This window comes from Dunckerocampus dactyliophorus, chromosome 2 (assembly GCF_027744805.1).
Source record: "Dunckerocampus dactyliophorus isolate RoL2022-P2 chromosome 2, RoL_Ddac_1.1, whole genome shotgun sequence".
Lineage (NCBI taxonomy): Eukaryota > Metazoa > Chordata > Actinopteri > Syngnathiformes > Syngnathidae > Dunckerocampus > Dunckerocampus dactyliophorus.
Window position 1 is genome coordinate 10,339,068 of NC_072820.1, and position 20,216 is coordinate 10,359,283.

The 20,216-nt window shown below is 39.2% G+C and overlaps 1 protein-coding gene across 3 annotated transcripts in view; it reads right to left on the reverse strand.

The window, feature by feature from the left end:
- Positions 1–1,569: 1,569 nt before the first annotated feature.
- The window catches only part of LOC129177668 (glypican-5-like), a 142,604-nt gene continuing 123,957 nt past the window's right edge, over positions 1,570–20,216 (reverse strand). For all 3 annotated transcript variants that reach the window (XM_054769030.1, XM_054769029.1, XM_054769028.1), the window contains one exon: positions 1,570–4,601. In XM_054769030.1, coding sequence (XP_054625005.1) covers positions 4,420–4,601 — 182 coding nt within the window. In that variant the 3' untranslated portion in view covers positions 1,570–4,419. The remainder of the gene's footprint in view (positions 4,602–20,216) is intronic.

Sequence of the window (20,216 nt, forward strand, 5' to 3'; positions counted from 1 at the left end):
AAGCCTGTATTCCTTTAGACTGCCCATAAGCTTATCGATTGGCCCAGCCGTTTCTTGCTTTCTCTCACATCAGTATTCAAATCATAGCATCCTCGCCATGCTGTGTTCTTGCATGAATGTCTATTTGGTTAAATATTTGTAATTGTATTTGTGTGTCAGCTTTCTAAGCCAACAGCGACAGTGGCATCAATGCTGACAGCACGGACAAATTCAGGGCGCCCCGACTCCATGAATAGGTGACGTTTCCCAGCAGCCAACAGGTCAGCTACATATCAGCTGAGCGAGCAAAGCGTCCACTAGCGATACTGGACTGTCGCTATGTGAATGCACATTCCATTTGTGGTGCAAACACAGAGAGATATGTTTAGCAGGGAAGTTTCTTGGATGCAAATAGAATAAAAAGGTCAGACAGTGCAGCGTGCCCTGCAGACACTATCATAACTCATAACTGAACGAGAACATCGTGTATGATCACTGTCCAATGTAAAGCATATCTCCACACTTCATGTGCACTGAGTTTGGAGACATGTTTGTTTACGAGACAAATTTGAATACATAATACAGTTTGGTGAAAGTTACAGGCTGGTGGGACTTTTCAACAGTGAGTGTGAGCATTTTCAGATTTTTGTTAAACTAAAATTGAGGCAACATTAAACAGCTGAAATTAAGGGCGACATTTTTATCGTACGTGTTATTAATACACTGTGAGAGTCCAGCTGTCTTCTTTGTCTATTGTTATCACAAACGTTCTTGTTAGCAAAAATGTTAAAGCAAAACACGTTTGTACAATTTTACAATTAAAATGGTTGCATGCATTAAACAATTATAAATGCCTATAAATGATGAATGAATATGATAAATGAACATTTAAGGTTACTTTTACCTTCATTGAAGGCGTGATCGTTGACAAAGACACGATGGGGCAGAGAGGCACCACACGGCCACCATCTTCCTAGTAGTGTTTGTTTTCAATAGTGTTTGTCACCTTCTTTATCAAAATGCTGGCACTTGCGACATTTTTGGGGGGTTATTTAGGTGAGAAGCATTATCAAATTCAGGAAATAACTCATGGCAAAACAGGAAGGTGGTGTCTCGTGTGGATCTCGCTGCCACATCATGTCTTTGTCAAGACCCACATCTTCAGTGAAGGTAAAAGTAACCTTAAATGTATCATTCATCCTCCAACCCTTTATGTGAGCTAATTATCTAGCTATAATCTACTGGAAATGATAGGATGACATAATGGCATACATATTGAGAATAATGAAAAGAAATGATTCATTCCATAAGACGACTATCACGGTGTGCTCGCACATGAACATCATAGCTGCCCCAGCAAGCGCCGTAAAAAAACAGGTCTATGAATTTCTTTTTCTTTTTCAGTTATTCAGAATTTTATCTTTTAGAAAACAGAACAGCAGTCTTGGAAACGTTGCAAATATTTTTCCATACTTGAGTTTCCATTTTTTATGCTTTTCCATACTTGCGTAGGAAACCTGTACAAAGGTGTGAGTGTGGGCCCGTCCCTCGACAGGACCGGCAACCACAGAATGGGAGAACAGGCACCCTTAGACGTTTGCATGTTCTTGGGGTAAACCGCTTTAGATTTAAGGTGCATTGACCTACCGGCAATATATGTAACCACGCAGTTGCTTCCAAAAGGGCACTTTCAACTGCACTGTAACAGGCCCACACAAAAGAGACAGGCAATAAGAAACAAGTCAAGACCAGTTACTTAAATATGTACATTTATACACATGCGACAGTTGGGGAGTGACCTACAGGAGATAAGAAATGATTTAAGCAAATATGAGTATAATTTAGCACCTGTCCAATTATCATCATAGGCCTAATGCTCCCCATGCTTCATTGACCGTTATTGCCATATCACAGAACATATTTGAATTGAAATAAAACAAAAAAGTGTCTAAAACATCATTTTAATGGAGCTGAAATGTTGCATATGCGCATCTTTTAAGCATTGCCAGCTTGGATACTGAAACTAGGCACTAGTCGCACAGCCCATACATTCATTAAGGTACCTTCCATTCCAACCATTAACAAAAGACAGCATACAGTAATGGGTGCATTTTATACGGAACACAGCTTGCTTGTTGGGTTTCTTCTGCATGGAGACAAATAAGGATTTACTCATAAGCTGTTGGATTTGCAAGGAACGTTTGGCATTAGAGTGGGCGGGGGGCACATTACTGTTATCGTGACTAATGCTTGAAAGAAACATTTTTGGAAAGGAAGGAAGAAATACACAATGATGTCATTAAGAAGGGCTATCGCACTGTACTGAATCGAACAAGCATACCGTATTTTCCGGACTATAAGTTGCACTTTTTTCATAGTTTGGCTGGTCCTGTGGTTTATAGTCCGGTGCGACTTATATGTTAAAATATATATAGAATTTAACATGTATTTAAACGTTAATTCATATGAACTGACATGAACCAAAGCGTGCAGAGGGCACTCTAGCCTGCCATTCAGTGATATAGAATGAGATCGGGAGCTTGGTGAACTTGATTGCCAGTAATTTGCTTGTTGGACTCACTGGTTTGTTATGTTGATTTAGCCCCAAACTAAACTTTATTTTGTCAATGAACACATGTAGATATGCTAAGAAATTATATGTATATTAAGAAATACTGCATCTCAGCTTTGTGATGTGAAAAAGCATATTTGGTCTTTGCTGGTTTCTCCATTTTTGCAGTTTTTTTTTTAATTTCCAAAAACTTCAACTGTCTTCTGACATAATTTTCATAAATTTTCTTCTTGTCATATTATGACTTTATTCCCATAATATTATAACTATTCCCCAACCAAATTTTCCCAAAAATTCTTGTCACTCATAATGTTACAACTTAAAAAATATATATTTTTTCTTTAATATTTCAACTCTACATGATATTAGGAGCTAATTCTTGTAAAATTGTGACTTTTTTATCGTTTGATTCCAACATCTCTTAACATTTTGACTTTATTCTTTTAAAATTTCTGCTGTTTTTTTTTTATTATTTCCCAACTATTTCAAGTTTGTTCTTGTAAAAGTTCCTCTCGTAATTATGACTTTATTGCCATTAATGTTTTGACTTTATTTTCATAACAATGTAAGTTTTTCCACAAACTAATTTTTCAAAAATTACAACTTTATTGGTTGTATTGCTATTTCTCATATTACAACTTAAAAAAATGTCTTTTTTCTTTAATATTTCAAGTTTTTGCTACTAAAATGACATTGTCTTGTTATATTTGTAGAATGAGCCGGCCAATAAAAAAACTGACTCCCCGATTTAGCCTATTCAGTCTCCCAGGTATGTTCTTTATGTCGTTGTGAGGTTGAATAACTGCTCATTAGGGACACATATTCAGCCATTGTTCCGTGTGCTGTTGTGCAGCTGAATAACTTGCCTTTGCAGATGAAATATCTGATCTTGGTCTTGAATTTTGTGAAATAAATTTCTGTGACATAGACCAGTGTGACTCATATTCTTCATATCACATTTTTGGACTGATGCGACATATAGTCCAGAAAGTACAGTACGTATGTAAGATCCTTGGTTATTTGGCTAAATCGCGTAAAAGGTATGTATTTTTGACACTGTGGACATTTTTGACAACATGCATTAATGTGCAGTTCCACAAGCAAACACACAACACAGGATGCACGCTAATCATTCATAAAATCAATATCCTACTGGCTTCTTTGTTTTTGCCCTCTTCATGTAAGTCGCTGCTTTACTTGCATAGAAATGAAATCCCTGTATGTTCAGAGCAAACAAGCACAACCCGTTCAACTCTGAATGTCATACGCACCATCAAATCATTCCAAACTATATACACTTACTTACTATACACACCGAGTTTCATGTGTGTGAGGGGTGCTCACCTGCACACACGTTACATTCTAAATGGGAGCCAAGGTACACAGTCAGTCGTTCTGTTCATCCGGGTCAGACGCCTGCAAATGATTTATCAATCTATCATGCATTCCATAATCTACAGACAGGAAATATGTTTTCAAATGAGCTACTCTGCATGGGTGGAAGAAGTTCCAGGAAAAAATGAAACAACAAAAGCGTAATGTAAATTGGCATATGTGTAAGCCTTGGTAAGATCACATGGGTGTGTCTTTGAGATTGAAGCGGCACGGGGCTGTGTTGGTATGTGTACGCACGCATGTCCGGCCCATTTATGCAGAGAACAGCCTTACAGGAAGCAGCGGGGATTTTGTTTGGAGATGTGTGTGCATGGGATCGGCTTGAGCAAACACACACATGGTGACGAGTGTGTGCTCCAGAACAAGAATCTTACAGTCTTTCTTTTCTTCCCGCGATCCAACGAGAGGGAAGATTGTATATGTGATGTGAAAGTCAAGTGTGCACGTATGCAGTTCCTTAAACAACAGTCACATCAGAAAAGAGTCCATTGTGAGAAAAGTGCAGCAAAGAGCAGTGCAAGGCTGCAGGGTCCTGGCCAGTTGGAAGAAGGTGAGCCCCCTATGACCCGGACAGAAGGGGGCTTGGCTGCGTTCTGCTTGGTACCATCTGATCCAGGCCCGACGGATGCCACTTCACTGGAGACTTTTGTATGTGCTGTAAGACCAAGACACAAGAGAGAAACTGAATCACTGTTTTGGTAACCAACAATAGCTAAACGGCCTTTGAATAAACAAATAACAAAAGATTACAGCGGTCACACTGACAAGTGGAAAAAAAAAAACATGAGACGTTCTGCCAGTTGAAAAAAGAAACTTATAAAATGATATATGATACAGAATATATCATATACAGTCATGGAAAAAATGATTAGACCACCCTTGTTTCTTCAGTTTCTGGTTCATTTTAATGCCTGGTACAACTAACTGTACCTTTGGACAAATATAACGATGACAACAAAAATAGCTCATAAGAGTTACATTGTTTGGCAGTGCAATGCTAGAGCTATTCATGTAAGAACTTAAGTGATTTTGGTTATTATCAAGAAAACCATGGAAGTTGCTAGATATCAGCTCTTATATTCAACTCTTATGAGTTATATTTGATATCATCATTATATTTGTCCAAACAAATGTACCTTTAGTTGTAGCAGGCATTAAAATGGATCAATAAACTGAAGAAACACTAATTTTTTCCATATCTGTATATATATATGACATATAAACACAAACACACACACACACACACACACACACACACACACACACACATATATATATATATATATATATATATTATAATTAAAGATATAATTTTTATGATTTTCTTTTTGTTAATGTATATTATATAAAACAAAATCTAAAATTGATATGAGGGAAAAAAATGAGAACAGCTCGTAATTTTACAATAATAAAGGTGAAATATTACGTTGACATTTTAGGACAACAAAGTCAGTACTTTTACAAGAATAACGCTGAAATATTAGTGGAATATTACGAGGGAAGAAGCACATTTCACAAAAGTGAAGTTGTGACTTTTTAAGAAAAAAGAGAAAGTAATGTTTAAGAAATAAACAATGTAAATAAATAATAAAGTTTAAATATTAGGAGAATGACGTCATACTATTACAAGAATAACATCTTCATTTTATGTCAATTACTAGAACTATTCGAAGAATAAAGTCATAATGTAATGAGAAAAATATATGAAAATTAAGTCATAATATTATGATTTGTTATTATATATACAGATATATGTTTTCTAAATTTACAACAATAAAAATGAACTATAGAGAGAATCAAATCCTTATATGGCAACAAAATTACTTAAAAAAAACCCATTTGATATTAGAAGAATGAACATTAAATATTATTTTTACCCACTGAATATACATTTTTAATTCATAATCATTATTTTAAATATACAGTATATATTTATAGAAATAGAGAGTATGGCTGCTGTTGTGTTCAGGGTTGTGTGGGAATTTCGACATTCATTCATTTACACAACTTTTTTTTTCTCCAATAAATCATACTTCATGCTCATAATATGAGGACCATTTTTGTCACCATTTTTATTTAACCTTCCAACTCCTTTTTTTGGGGTCTAATTTCTGAAACTTAGGATTTATTAGGACCCCGCCTCTCGCCCGAAGTCAGCTGGGAGAGTCTCCATACCCCCACGATCCTAGTGAGGATAAGCCGCATAGAAGATGGATGGATGGATGGATTTATTTGGAAATTTATTAGGAAATCGTCAACTACCATCTCACACATACACACAAACAATGGATGGGAGTCTGTGTCCAATTTCCAGTTTAAGATGATGGCAATCCTCATGGTAAAGTTGACACGAGCACTCTCTGTGTTGTCGTTGATCCCAAAGGTGTTTGATGGGACCGAGGTCAGACTTTGACTTTTGTAAGATAGATGTAGGCATAGCTTTTCTCACCTCGAGTGGCCAAATATGATCAATATTTGATAGAACAGTGTCATCTAGCTATCCCCGGTGTGTATGTGTGGTAAGTACGACGCAAAACTCTAAGGAGAGTGAATTGTTGCTAACAGCAGTGTTTTTTTACGTTATTGTTCCAGTTGACAATAGACAAAGACATCATTTATCCCAAATCTGATAGTGCCTATTGTGTTCAGTGAGAATAGGCTGCATCTCATCAGAGAGCAGTCAGAGTAGAGAAATCGAATGTGCAAACACACAGAATGCTAAATCACTGCATGTTAACCAGCTGGCTAATTAAAGGAGACAATTCCTGCCAGAATAACCAATTACAGTCCAGACAACACTGCTCCCAACTAGTTCTAGTGTCTTTTTCATCAGAGAAAATTCATGCTGCTGCTGCTGCTGCAAAGCTTTATGAACTTTGACATAAAACTAAATTGCTAGCGATAAAATGTAGTCAGGAGGAGGTGAGTCAATGCAAAAGAAGCGATGCAAGACCAACTGTAGTGTTAACTACAAAAGCATCTGATGCCACATTTACACCCGTGACACATTATACAGCAGGGGTCTCCAAATGTCATCACTATTAGAGCTACTTGGACAAGAAGAAAGGAGAGTCATTTGTGTCTGAAATTAGACTTTATTGACTTATTTATGGTATTTTTTTTATGCAATTTTGTAGGGATGTCTGATAATCTTGGCCGACCGATGTTATCAGCCAATCAGAGCTGTGAGAGGGGTCTTCCTCCAATACTCACAATCCTTAAGATGAGAGGTTAAATACAGAGACAAATTTCACCGAGCAGTCGTCCTTCACCATTTTGTGCTTCTATTTTCGCAGCTCTCACGGTTTTTTCATAATAATAATGTATAACATATATTTTTTAGAAATATATTAAAAGTTAATTAATCATGCTGTTTTGTGGTTTCATATTATTAGTCCAAACATTTGCATATTTAGGCAAATCTTCTGTATTTTCTGCCTGAATTAAGGATTTTCAAGCATAAAAATGGCAAAACAAAACTAAAATACAAATGTAAAGCATTAAAAAGACGCATTCAAAGACATTGAGGACATATACAGTATATGTTTTACATAATGATTACTATTCATCAATTTAGATTTTATTAGAGAGGTTTATTTTTCTCTTTTGAATGATCTCACAACAGGCACACGAATCCATAATAAAAATCCCTAATAAAAACATGGGCTACTGTTGCCGCCGTGATCCAGGGCAAACTGAACCCCCAATGTCACTTCCTGTCCGCCACTCACTCAGCTCCCCTCGGGAACACATTTCTAGCAACACACATGAGCACAAGTCTTATTTATGTCTGACGGTAAGTTGCTTGTTGGCTCTTATTAAGTCTACTATTTTGGGTTATATGTGTGACTAAGGGCGGGGTTAGTTCATGTCTAGAGGGCTCTAAAAATGTATTTAGAAGGTAGTAAACAGGTTTTCTATGCTCTACGAAAATACTGTATGTGATATATAAGTAAGGAATCCTACTTTGTGGAACTTCACAGTAAAAGAAGCATTATGGGTGACATTAGTTTGAGGGAAGAGCTGCTACCAATATAGGTAATGAAGTGCAGGATAATATCGGTATATCGGATATTGGTAAAAAGCCAGTGTTGTGCATCTCTGCTATTTTGTGGTAATGTGTCATTAAATAGAGGCATCCTTTCTGAATTGAACAGTTATAAAAATACTAAGATTTGAACCCTTTGGTGAGCTACTCAAAAACTAGCTCACAAGCTACCTGTTGGAGACCCTTTATACAGGATATCTTCTCCATTAATGTTCACAGCCAGTCGGATGTCACAGCTGGGGAAGTGACATCACACATCAATACAGTAAACAAAGAACAATGGATGTCAGCATTTGATGTTTATGTTCGCAAAGAAGAGCCAATTTTCCTTCAACCAATCAACAGACTGCAGTGTGTCTAGCGCCACCCTTTAGTACAAAACCATTGCAGTTGATACCCCGATGCACAGGTGTCAAAAAGTAGCAGTTTTTGAATGCTGTGTTGTGTCATTATTGATCGACCAACAGGTTGGTGTTCAATTCCAGTGCATAAATGTAAGACTACGAGGTGTACGAGTGGTTAAGTCCGTGAAAGCACGCGGGCACTCGGAGAACAGGAGGATAATGGAATGCGATGTTAATGACACAGTGTAAAGCAGATTGATCCGCCCTCCATAAAGCCTGCTCATATGTAAATCCTGAAAATAAGGGGATGGAAAAGCAGAAGGCAGGCACATGATGGAGATGGTTCGCAGAGGAAAACAGTATGTTTGGCTTCTTAACACCAGATTGAATATCCATCATTACGACAGATGGAATCAATCACCTCAAGGGTGTGCGGTGGCACATATACATACATTTTTTAGAGTAAGTTTTGCATAAATCTTACACCTCCTGCCTGAGAGTGAGTGAGTGGGACTGGGTACTTCACTCATAAGGAATGAAGTCCCCCCCATGAATGAGTGGGCAACAAGGTACTGCTGTGACTATAAAATATGTATTTTTTGTGTGGAAGTGAACTCTTGAATTACTCCTGAACTGCTGCACACAAAAGGGTGAGTATTTGGCAAAACATACACCACTACTGTGTTGCGCATGCTCTTATGTGTCTGACAAATACACCACACGGTGGCACTGTTAGAAAATGGTTATAAAATCGGTTGGATGAACTTGAAATTTCTCACACATCCCAATGCGCTGTACAAAACGCCCACTGTAACTTTACGGCGTTTAGCCGAATCACCACAAAATTTGGTACTCAACTTTAAGGGACTGACAAACGTGTGTGTACAATGTGAGCAAAATTGGTTTCAAAACATGGCCGCCATTAAGCAAAATGTCTTTGTCGGGGCACGGGTGGGATTAACTGCCCGTGGTCATTAACCATTTGTCTAGTGGTTATAAAATGTTGAGTATGTCTGTATCACATGTATACTAACTAGCATGCCTGCCAAATCATTTTGAGCACAAACCATAGGAGGCGCCGCAGCTGTCAAAAGGATGTTTTTCTTTATTTTCACAGGCTGCTACCTGGCAAAGCCATCCACTGAAAGCCATCCACCACAGAAAATCAACTACAGATTCTGAGCAGCCTCATTTCGTCCTCCTCTCCAGATGGATAGGCTGCTGTGTTTTGTTTTTGTGGAGGCTTTATTTCCCATTGGCCAAGGAGCAACAACAGCTGCTTGGAACATGCCTGGTCACAGCTCAGAGGACGAGCTGCACCTCGGGCTCCAGCCAAGAGAGGAAGGATGGATAGAAGGAGGGGGGAGGCATGGGGAGAAACAGGGTTGAAAGGTGAGTGGGATAGATAACCACCAGAAGAAGTTATATGGGAAACTCCTGGGGGGCATGGTGACCCGAGGGACATTTTCTGTTTTCATTTTTCTTATTTTATCACATCTTATGCATGATGCTAAGCCTCTCCATGGATGCAAAGGATTTATTAAAGGACAATCCCAAGTAAACTCAGGCAAACATGTAAGCTATTAAGTGTATTTATGTGTTGCGAACATGCGGCTCCTGGTTGAACAATAGCTGAGGAATGAGGCGACTACTGCAGCTGTTCCAGACTGAGCGCTTGCGGTCATAAAAAAAACACAAATAGCAGTATTAACAGAGGTATTTCTTTTGTATGCTTCACTATTTAATTTGAGCTCAAACTTGTGTGTTGTCGAAGTGTATTCTTTCTCCCTTTAGGCTCGTGCAAAACCACGTTTTATCATCTTTTTTGTGAACAGATCTACGACAATGTTACATTTCATGATCCTTCCACTGACACACCCTTGAGTTTCATCCAGTCTTTTTTTGTACAATCTCAGTGACATGCACATCCTGGTCAAACAAACCCATTTGAGAGGTGTAATTCATTCCAAGAGTTTTATAAGGTACCCTTTCTATTAGTGGATGTTATAGCACTTGTGACATGTTTCAGCTCAGTCATCAAGCCTGAAATAAGATAGAGGTTTGATTTACTGCATATTGTGGGAATGTGATGGAGGGAGGACAATAACATTGCTCCACCTCCCTCATACTGCACATATTCTCTTGGCTGAGATCCCCCCCTTTGACCTTGAGGCCATCTTACTGCGATGAAATGGGATTTGATGGGAAACGGACGAAGAGGAGTTTGTGGGTCTGAGTTTTCAACAAGGTCACTGGATGTGACTTACAGCAGTGTTTTAATAAGATGAGAGACTTGCTTTAACCCTTGTGTGACTTGCACAAGGGATGCATCAATGGATGATCATGTCTATACGTGTACAGAGAGTTTGGTTCTACTATTATTTCACAATTTAACCAACTGTATCCTTCCTGTACCACGTTTTGAGCATGTGCACTGAGTCCTTATTTGCTGTGAAACTACATTCATACAAGAGCCACTGTTTGTTATAATATTGTGGAGCATGTAAATCTATTTGTTTGTGTGACCTTTACGAAATGTTGGCTTCTGAGACCAACAGTCTCGCAGCTGAAGAAAGAGTGGTGTAAGGTTTCTCGCCTCGCCTTTAAGTGTATGCACATCTTAAAAGTTTTATCATCTGGCCGAGACCCGGTGATATATAAGTGAATGTCAAGGGAAGCTATTTGGACTGAGCCGCTTTACACATATTGGATACAGGGAATGCCATCAAAGTAAATGTTGAAATAAGATACTGGACATGTTTTATGATGGCGCCGGTGTTTTTTTGTTGATTTTTTTCATACTTATTCAAAGGACATAGACTCTAGGGTCAACAACTCCACTTAGGGAAGACTTTCGACAATATTTTACAGTATGTCCATTTGTGAAAGTTTGAATGTCAAAATGTTACATTTATGTGAACATATTAGTATTTTTCTGATCTAATACAGCATTTTAATGAAAAATTTTATTATTTTGAGAGAAAACATTTGCATTTTCCAAATTGTTGCATTTCTGGAGGACTTCCGACAAGATTTTGAAGTGCGTCTGTGGGAATTTTTGCCCATTTGTGAAGCCACTGACATTGGCAATGGCAAAATCTAAGATTTTGTGGCCCAACTATCAGTGGTGTGCCGTCAGGGCCAGCAAAGCCTTCTTTGCTGGCTTAAACTCTGTCAGAAGCACTGACCTCCATGTCCATCTTAAATTGTAGTATTTGTTCCATGAAATTGTGTTACTTTATTCCCAACAGTATATTATGCGTCTGTGTAGGCTCTCAGTCGTACAGGAGTTGTCCATCGAGGAAAAGGCTTCTTGAGACGTCATCTGTACTTCTGTGAAGAAGGTGTCAGACGTTTCAAATGAGGTGAAGCCAGGGCCGAGCCAGAACAATAGATGCTAACGAGCCAGTATCAGAGTCGTTCATACCCAACTCAGGGAGTGACACTTCCCTTTTATCGGAGGTGTTAATAGCAGGAGAGGATTATACCACTACTCCGCCCAGGCTTAGTGTAAGGAACCAATAGGAGGAGGGTGTTGGCACACCAATTCCGCCCACTCTTACTGTATTTAAGGCCTAAGCTACTAGCACTTATTAGTTCGCTGACGAAGCTCTTCGGATGAGGAGCGAAACGTCCGACACCTTCTTCACAGAAGTACAGATGACGTCTCAAGAAGCCTTTTCCTCAACAGTATATTATCTTCATTTAGGAGCATATCTTTTGTTTGCACTGCGTCCAGGAGTATATTTGTATGTTTGATTTCTAAAGTCCAATCACATTTTAGCTTCTGTGTTTTGCCATGTCAATGTAATCTGCCCAGGGCCTTCAGAATCAGGAGTGCTGGCCCATATCACTTAAACACTATTAGTAACTATTATTTACAATTTCTTTAACTAACCAGACTTTAGATTGAGCCAAATCGCAGGCATACAATAATGTCAGCATTTTTGATTGGTAGATGTCCAAAAGCCTATGCGTAACACTCAGTTACCAGTGCACTTGAACGCATCATCACATGAACAGCACAGAACTTAATTCATCCTGTTTGACAACAAAGAAAGAAGACAGACACTGTGTTGTTCATGTTTCTGTGTGTGTTGTATGAACAAATAAGTACATTTATATTTATTTCATATATAAGTCTGCCTGGGAATGGATTTGTTTGAAACTTCCACTGAAGGTATTTCAGACCATGGCTTTCTAGTGAGTGGTGATATATATTATTGTTGTAACAAAAGACAACATTTTTATGGCAAAGTCTAGCATTGTTTGAAGACTTTCTACACAATTTTGGAGTGTCTCTGATGTTCCAGTTTGTCCCAAAGGTGTTTGATGGGCTTGATTTTCCACAGCTAACTCATCCAACCATGTCCTTCTGGTGCACTACGAACAGAAAAGGGCCTTGTCCCAAATTCCTTGGTAAGATGAAGAATTAAGATTCAGGAACAAATAAGTCCAAACAAAGAGGTATAGCTTGAGGATAGACAAGAAAAGGATGCTTTCACACAGTTCATTAGTGGCCATCCATCTCCGTCTTTGTATGTGGTGCCATGTCAGCAAGCGGCTCTGCATCCTTTCCAACAAATCACTCTATTTTGTACGCAAGGCAACACACTTGGAATGGTTCGTTTGGGAGTCAGAGACTCATACATGGGTTCTGGATGGGCCACCAAGGAGTTAAAGGGGCAAGGGTACTGGGCCGGTGAAGGGGCACACATCCAAGCTAGTTGCTAACCTAGCAACGAGCATAGTGGCATGGCAACTCCGGAGCAAGGGTCAGTGTGCCGGAATCTGCTCAGTGCCATTCCTGGCTGCATTAGACTATTGGACTCTTTGGGAGGATTAAGATTCACTCCTTCATGCACACACAGTAACACATACAGAAACAAATAGCGTAAGGGGCCCTGACTATGACGGTGACCTCCACCAGTCAATACAGACTTTGAAAACGAAGGACATCAGTGAAAAGGTTAAAAAAAAAGGTCCTGTACCAAAATTGTCAATTTCCTACAGGAAAACACATTTCATTCCCCTCCAGAGCACCCATTTCGATAATATAACAGTACAGGCATACATACCTCAAAAACACCGTCACCCAAACACCATATGCCTCAGAGCTTTGGCAGGTCTTAGTCTGTCCTTTTAGATAGACATGCGTGATTTTGTGAGTCTAGCTGATCATTAGGGTGCTGCCGGCTCAAGCCTGTACTGCGGTAAGAAGCCGCAAATGAGATGAAGTCTTGTTATATACCCCACGTGGCAAATCTCCTATGAATTCAACTGATCTAAGTTACCTTTTTATCTTCAAAGTATTTTCAGAAATCGCATGGTGGGGGGAGAGAAGTTGTGCTGTGATGTTATAAATGTTTGATTTCGAGGGGGCGAGTTGGATACTTTGATGTAATCTCTTGCATAACTGACTGAATCTTCAAATCCAATAAAATCACAAAACCGACCTCAATGTGAGATAGGCAATAAGTCAGGACTCAGGACTGTGAATCAGACAGGATACGGATCCACTGGGAACCGTTTTGGCTCACCTTCCTCTTCCCCCTTGATAGAGCAAACTTCCACAACACACCCCACCAGCAACCTGCACACTAATGACGAGATGGTCTGCTTCATCTCTTAAGGGTGACGCGGTGCAGTCAACATTGACGCGTCAACATTGTGGTATCATGGCACATCCAGTATTTAACAAAAGCAAGTACTGACATCCGCCAGCTCCACCAGTGATGTCATCATGGAAGAGGATTACAGTAACAACATTTGCAACTCTGGTGAATTCCATACCCAAGAGGATTAGGGCAGTGCTAGATTACAATGGTGCTCACACTAAATATTGACACTTTGTCCACCATTTGGACATGCCAGCTATTTATTTACTTGAAAATCTATCCTACATTCAAAGCTATACACTGACTATTCTAAAATATGGTACAAGTACAAGTGAATGTGGAGGCATCAGCCATCGTTTATAAACGTGGCCTCATGCTGACAAAAAAACAAAACAGTACCCTCACCACTTAGCGGTTAGAATTTCACAGCTTCACTCTATCACGTTCTATTATTGGTAGAAAATATGCAAATTGAAGCAAATTGTATGTAGTTTTGGAGTTTGGAGTAGCTTTGCTTAATTTAATCCTTTCCAAGCATAAAAATACAGCAAAATGAACTAAAATACATATGTGGGGCATTCAGAAGGCCAGACTTGATCGCTGGAACCACAGGCTTTTGTTGCAGGTTTGAATTATCTCACAACAGAAACAATAATCCCTAATAAGAACACAAGCTAATGTTGTGGCTGTAACTCACACCAAGATAAAACTCTGTCTCCACTCTGAACTCCCAACATCACTTCCTGTCTGCCTGGCACTCAGCTCCCCAAGGGAACACATTTCTTTCAACACACACAAGCATGTGTCTTATTTATTTATTTTTATTCAATTCGGTTTCATTTATATAGTGCCGAATCACAACAAAAGTTATCTCAAGGCACTTTACACATGAGGTTGGTCTATGATCACGCTCCACATAAATGAAGAGAAACCAACTGAACCTCACATGAACAAGCACTTGACGATGGGGAAGAAACCTTGAACAGAATGAAGGCTCTGTGGGCAGCTGTCTGTCTCTACCAGTTGGGTTAGGATAGAATAAAATAGAGGAATAGATCAATTGAGAAAACAGGAGAGTCTTCATTTTAGTCCAAAGGACTGGGAGGGGTATAAGGACAAATGGGTGGGTCTATATGCTTTAGCAAAAAGGTGAGTTTTGAGTTTACTTTTAAATAGAGAGAGGGTGTCTGTCCCCCAGATTTAGCCCGGAAGATGACTCCATAACAGAGGATCCTGATAAGTAAAGGCTCTACCTGCCATTCTACTTAAAAATTCTTGGAGTTGCAAGTAGGTGTAAAGTCTGGGAGCGCAGTGTTCTGGCTTGCTAGGGCACAAGAAGACCTCTAAGATATATTTATGTCTTAAATGGCTTATCCTACTAAATCCTACTAAATTCACATATCACGGTCTTCACCTATCACAATCGGGTCTGGAACCAATTAACCGCGACAAACAAGGGATTACTGCATAAACAAACTGCTCTGGCAAGCTCCCGCTCTGTCCTGCATCAACCCCTGGATCCATGAGTAGGGCAGCCAAGCGCCCATCCCTCCTGACCAAAACGATGGTGACAGCAATGAACAACAGCTTTAGCGACAAGCTGCTCCCACAACGTGGTGTGACGGTACTGATGGTCCCTCCACGCGTCAAAGCTGCTGTCAGAGTGTATAATTCAACAATACTCCTTGAATACACCTTAATCTATGAGAATCTAAAATAACTACTAAAATGTGCTGTTGGTGCCCATCCTATCTGATCCCCAATCGGGTCATATCAGGTCTACCCCAGCCCGCCCCAAGTGTAGCTCTCATTACAGCATCAATTATGGATAAACGACAAAGGCTTTAACGACCATTCAGTCAGACCACTTAATGAAGTGACTTGTCTATGCAAACATACATTTAGAACATACATCAGACTGACTTTTAGTGAGTCAATAATAAACTTGGCTCATTGCTACCGGATTCCATTATTTTACCACTCATTCACTGCTAATGGAAAAGTAACTAAACATTCACTTTGGGTGAGATTTTTAAGAAAGTTCCCAGTGTCACTGAGAGAATTCTACATAAAGGGGAAACTCGAAGTCCTACCATGTTTTATCTCATTCACCTCGTCCTAATTGAGCCTAACAGGCCGAGACAAGGTTCAGACTCATCCCTGATTATCCATCTACTGTGTTTTTCAATATCTGTGGAATGTCTGCTTAGATTTGTTCAGCGAGAGTAACAAAAACTTGGAACTCAGTGGGGTCACTTGTGCAACACTCTCATCAGTCTGAGTGTCCTGTAGACAATTCTGGGTATGGACATTAAAAAAACAGAGCAAAATAAACTATGGTCATCAGAAAGTAGCTGCAGCTGGTCAGGTCTCAGAAGAGGAGATACATCACAGATGAAAAGTTTAGTCTAAGCCTGACAAGTGGTAAAGTGTGTATGGGTGTAATGTCAGGAAGATATGGAAATAATTGCGCAAGTAACTCAATGTTGCAACATGAGCCAGTTTAACAAACACCGATATTAATCCGATCCGATGTCAGCACGATTCGTACATACTTTTACTACTTATTTTATAGTGTGGAATGCGACAAAAGGCTTGGATCAAGTGATATTACTCAGAGAACAATAGTCAGCAACAGTTGGTATGAGACTAACTCACTTTGTCATGCTTTGTGGACGTTTCTGACAGTGCTGGATGTTTGTGGGGACCATAGGTTTGTTTGTGGACGTTTCTGACAGTGCTGGTTGTTTGTGGGGACCATAGGTTTGTTTGTGGACGTTTCTGACAACGCTGGTTGTTTGTGGGGACCATAGGTTTGTTTGTGGACATTTCTGACAGTGCTGGTTGTTTGTGGGGACCATAGGTTTGTTTGTGGACGTTTCTGACAACGCTGGTTGTTTGTGGGGACCATAGGTTTGTTTGTGGACGTTTCTGACAGTGCTGGTTGTTTGTGGGGACCATAGGTTTGTTTGTGGACGTTTCTGACAGTGCTGGTTGTTTGTGGGGACCATAGGTTTGTTTGTGGACGTTTCTGACAACGCTGGTTGTTTGTGGGGACCATAGGTTTGTTTGTGGACATTTCTGACAGTGCTGGTTGTTTGTGGGGACCATAGGTTTGTTTGTGGACGTTTCTGACAGTGCTGGTTGTTTGTGGGGACCATAGGTTTGTTTGTGGACGTTTCTGACAACGCTGGTTGTTTGTGGGGACCATAGGTTTGTTTGTTCACCTCTGTGGCCTTGCGAGGATCCTCATGCTGTTTTTTGTGGTGCTGCTATGGATGCACGAGGTTGGTCTTGTGGAACCCCAGTTCTGTGCCAATCCAGGGACTTGTGCACGGTGGGTCGTGCACTCGGCTGCAACATCTTTTTCGGATGAGGGGCACTGCCACACGCTATGGCCACACGTCCGACGTGGGTTCTGCTGTGATCGTGTGAGGTCTGAATGCTGGATCTGGCGCTGCTGGATAGAAGTGCTAGAGCAGAGTCTGGAATGGACTGCTTATATTCGGGTGTTTATATTGGAGATTTGACATGTAGGCTGATATAATCCAATTTTTTTGCTGATATAGGATCGATATCCAATATCAGTATCGCATCGGGACACCGCTAGTGTTAACAAGGTTTAGATGGAAGAAAAGATGTCTGAAAACCATATTGTCTGATATAATTTATCCTGAATTCTGAAGCATTATCTCTTTATTTTGCCAACCACAGAGAAATACAATGCTCAGCTATGCGACAACTGCACGTTATGCAATTTACAGCAATTTGTCCATGCAGATTTACAAACCTCAACTTCATTGTAACACATTGTAATATTGTAATATTGCTTCATCAGGTCTCGTGTTATTCAGAACTGGCAAAGGGAACATGTTGAATGGGAAATGAACAAATGTATCAGCAACTGAAAAGATGGATGGTATCAGGACTTTCCAAAATCACATACAGAGAAAAGTATTCGTGCTTTTAAGAAAGATCTGGAAAAAGACAGATGGGAGCACGTGTATAGTGAAAATGATGTGGATAAGGCATATGAAAATGTTCTTAAAATTTACATGGAGTTGTACAATAACCAATGTCCACTAATAAAAGTATCTAATAAGCAGAAGAAGAGAAATCAGCCATGGATGACAAAAGGATTGCAAAATGCCTGTAAGAAAACAAAACACATATATAGGAGATTTATAATTAAAAAAACTAAAGAACCAGAAAAAACTAATAGCTTGAGCGTGAGTAAGAAAGAATATTATAGTCAATTACTAGACAAGAATAAAAACTAAATTAGATCAACATGGGGCATCCTAAATAGTATTATCAGGAATGGTACTAAGAAAGCTGCAGAGGGAAATCACAAAAATGATCATATGAACGAGTTAGTTGAAAGGTTCAATAATTACTTTGTAAATACTGGACCAAAACTGGAAGAAAAGATCCCAAATTTCTTGTCAGTAGAGGAAGGGAATTAAATTCTATACATGAATCCCAATTCCATGTTTCTCACTGACTTGACAAAGAAATAAATCACTGATATCGTTAATAAATTAAAAGCAAAAACATCAACCGACGGAACGGAATAGGAATAGAAATGATCAAAGGAGTTATTAATGAGATCACAGAACCACTGACATGCATCAGTAACGTATCATTTCAAACTGGTATATTTCCAAACAAAATGAAAACAGCTAAAGTAGCACCAGTTTTCAAAAATGGAGACAAGCATCAATTCGCAATCTAGCGACCAGTTTCCTTACTACCACAAATTTCTAAAATCATTGAAAAGCTATTCAGGCTGGATACATTTATCAATAAGAATAAATTACTCGAAGACAGCGAATATGGATACAGAGCAAACATTTCACTAATCAAAATTACCGAGGAAATTACCAATGCTATAGACCGCAGAAAGTGTGCAGCTGCAGTATTTATGTATTTAACAAAAGCCTTCGACACAATTAATCACAATTAATCACAATATCCTAATTGCAAAACTAGAAAGATATGGAATCAGAGGGTTAGTCAAACTGGGTTAAAAGCTACTTAGCAGACAAGGGGCAATATGTGAAGCCAGGAGAATTTACATCTGTGAGCGTAAACATATCGTGCGGCGTACCCCAGGGGTCTATAGTGGGATCAAAACTGCTCAATCTATATATAAACAACATCTGTAAAGTCACGAAAGACCTAAAGCTAGTATTATTTACAGACAACACAACCACATTCTGTTCTTCAGATAGCACACAAGAGCTAATTAAAAAAATCACAGACGGTTTAACCATACTGAAAAGATGGTTTAAAAAAACAGCCTCAGTAAAACTAAATTAATCTCACATTAAAAATATACAACATAAAGTGAATAAAGCACTCCATACGCTCTATTGTTCACTGGTATTGCCATATCTAACTTATTGTGTGGCGATATGGGGTAATAACTATAAAAGTACACTTCACTCACTAAATATTCGACAAAAACGGTCAGTTAGCATAATCCATAATGCAGTTTATAGATAACATACAAACTCTTTACTCCTAAAATCACAATTATTCAAATTTGCTGAATTGGTAAACTTTCAAGCAGCTAAAATTCTGCATAAAGCAAACAATAACCTGCTACCCAAAAACGTAACCACATTGTTGTATAGCTTTATCACTTTCCTATGCATTTACAATTGGCAAAGGCTACATTTGGAAAACAGCAGGTGAACAAATGAATTGCTACTGAGGTGAAACGGATGAGGGGTGGGCTTAAGTAAGCTTTGCTTCTTCCTACTCCTTTTTGGACATGTGGAACTGTGAACTGTACTATGTGATGCACTCCGGTGTAACTTGTATGCATGTTCAAAATGAATTAAACCATTACCATTACCACTGATGTGAGCTGTTATTAGCAATTGTGAAATGTATTAGCAATTTGATGTGAAACAAAGAGGGGGTAGGATTGGGTGATATGTGACGTATACTGAAGTGAAAAGAATGCTCAAATAAATCAAACCATTACTATTTATTTTAAATTAATTTCTTTTTATTTAGCTACATTATTATTTATTTTAATACATCATTTGTTGCTTCATTCCTTTTCTTTCATCACTGCGCATTTCTTGTTATTCATTCCTTCATTCATTCATTTTCTATGCCGCTTGTCCTCACTACAACTTTGGGCGAGAGGCGGGTACACCCTGGACTGGTCGACAGCCAATCGCAGGGCACATATAGACAAACACCCATGCATGTTTTTGGAATGTGGGCGGAAGCCGGAGTACCTG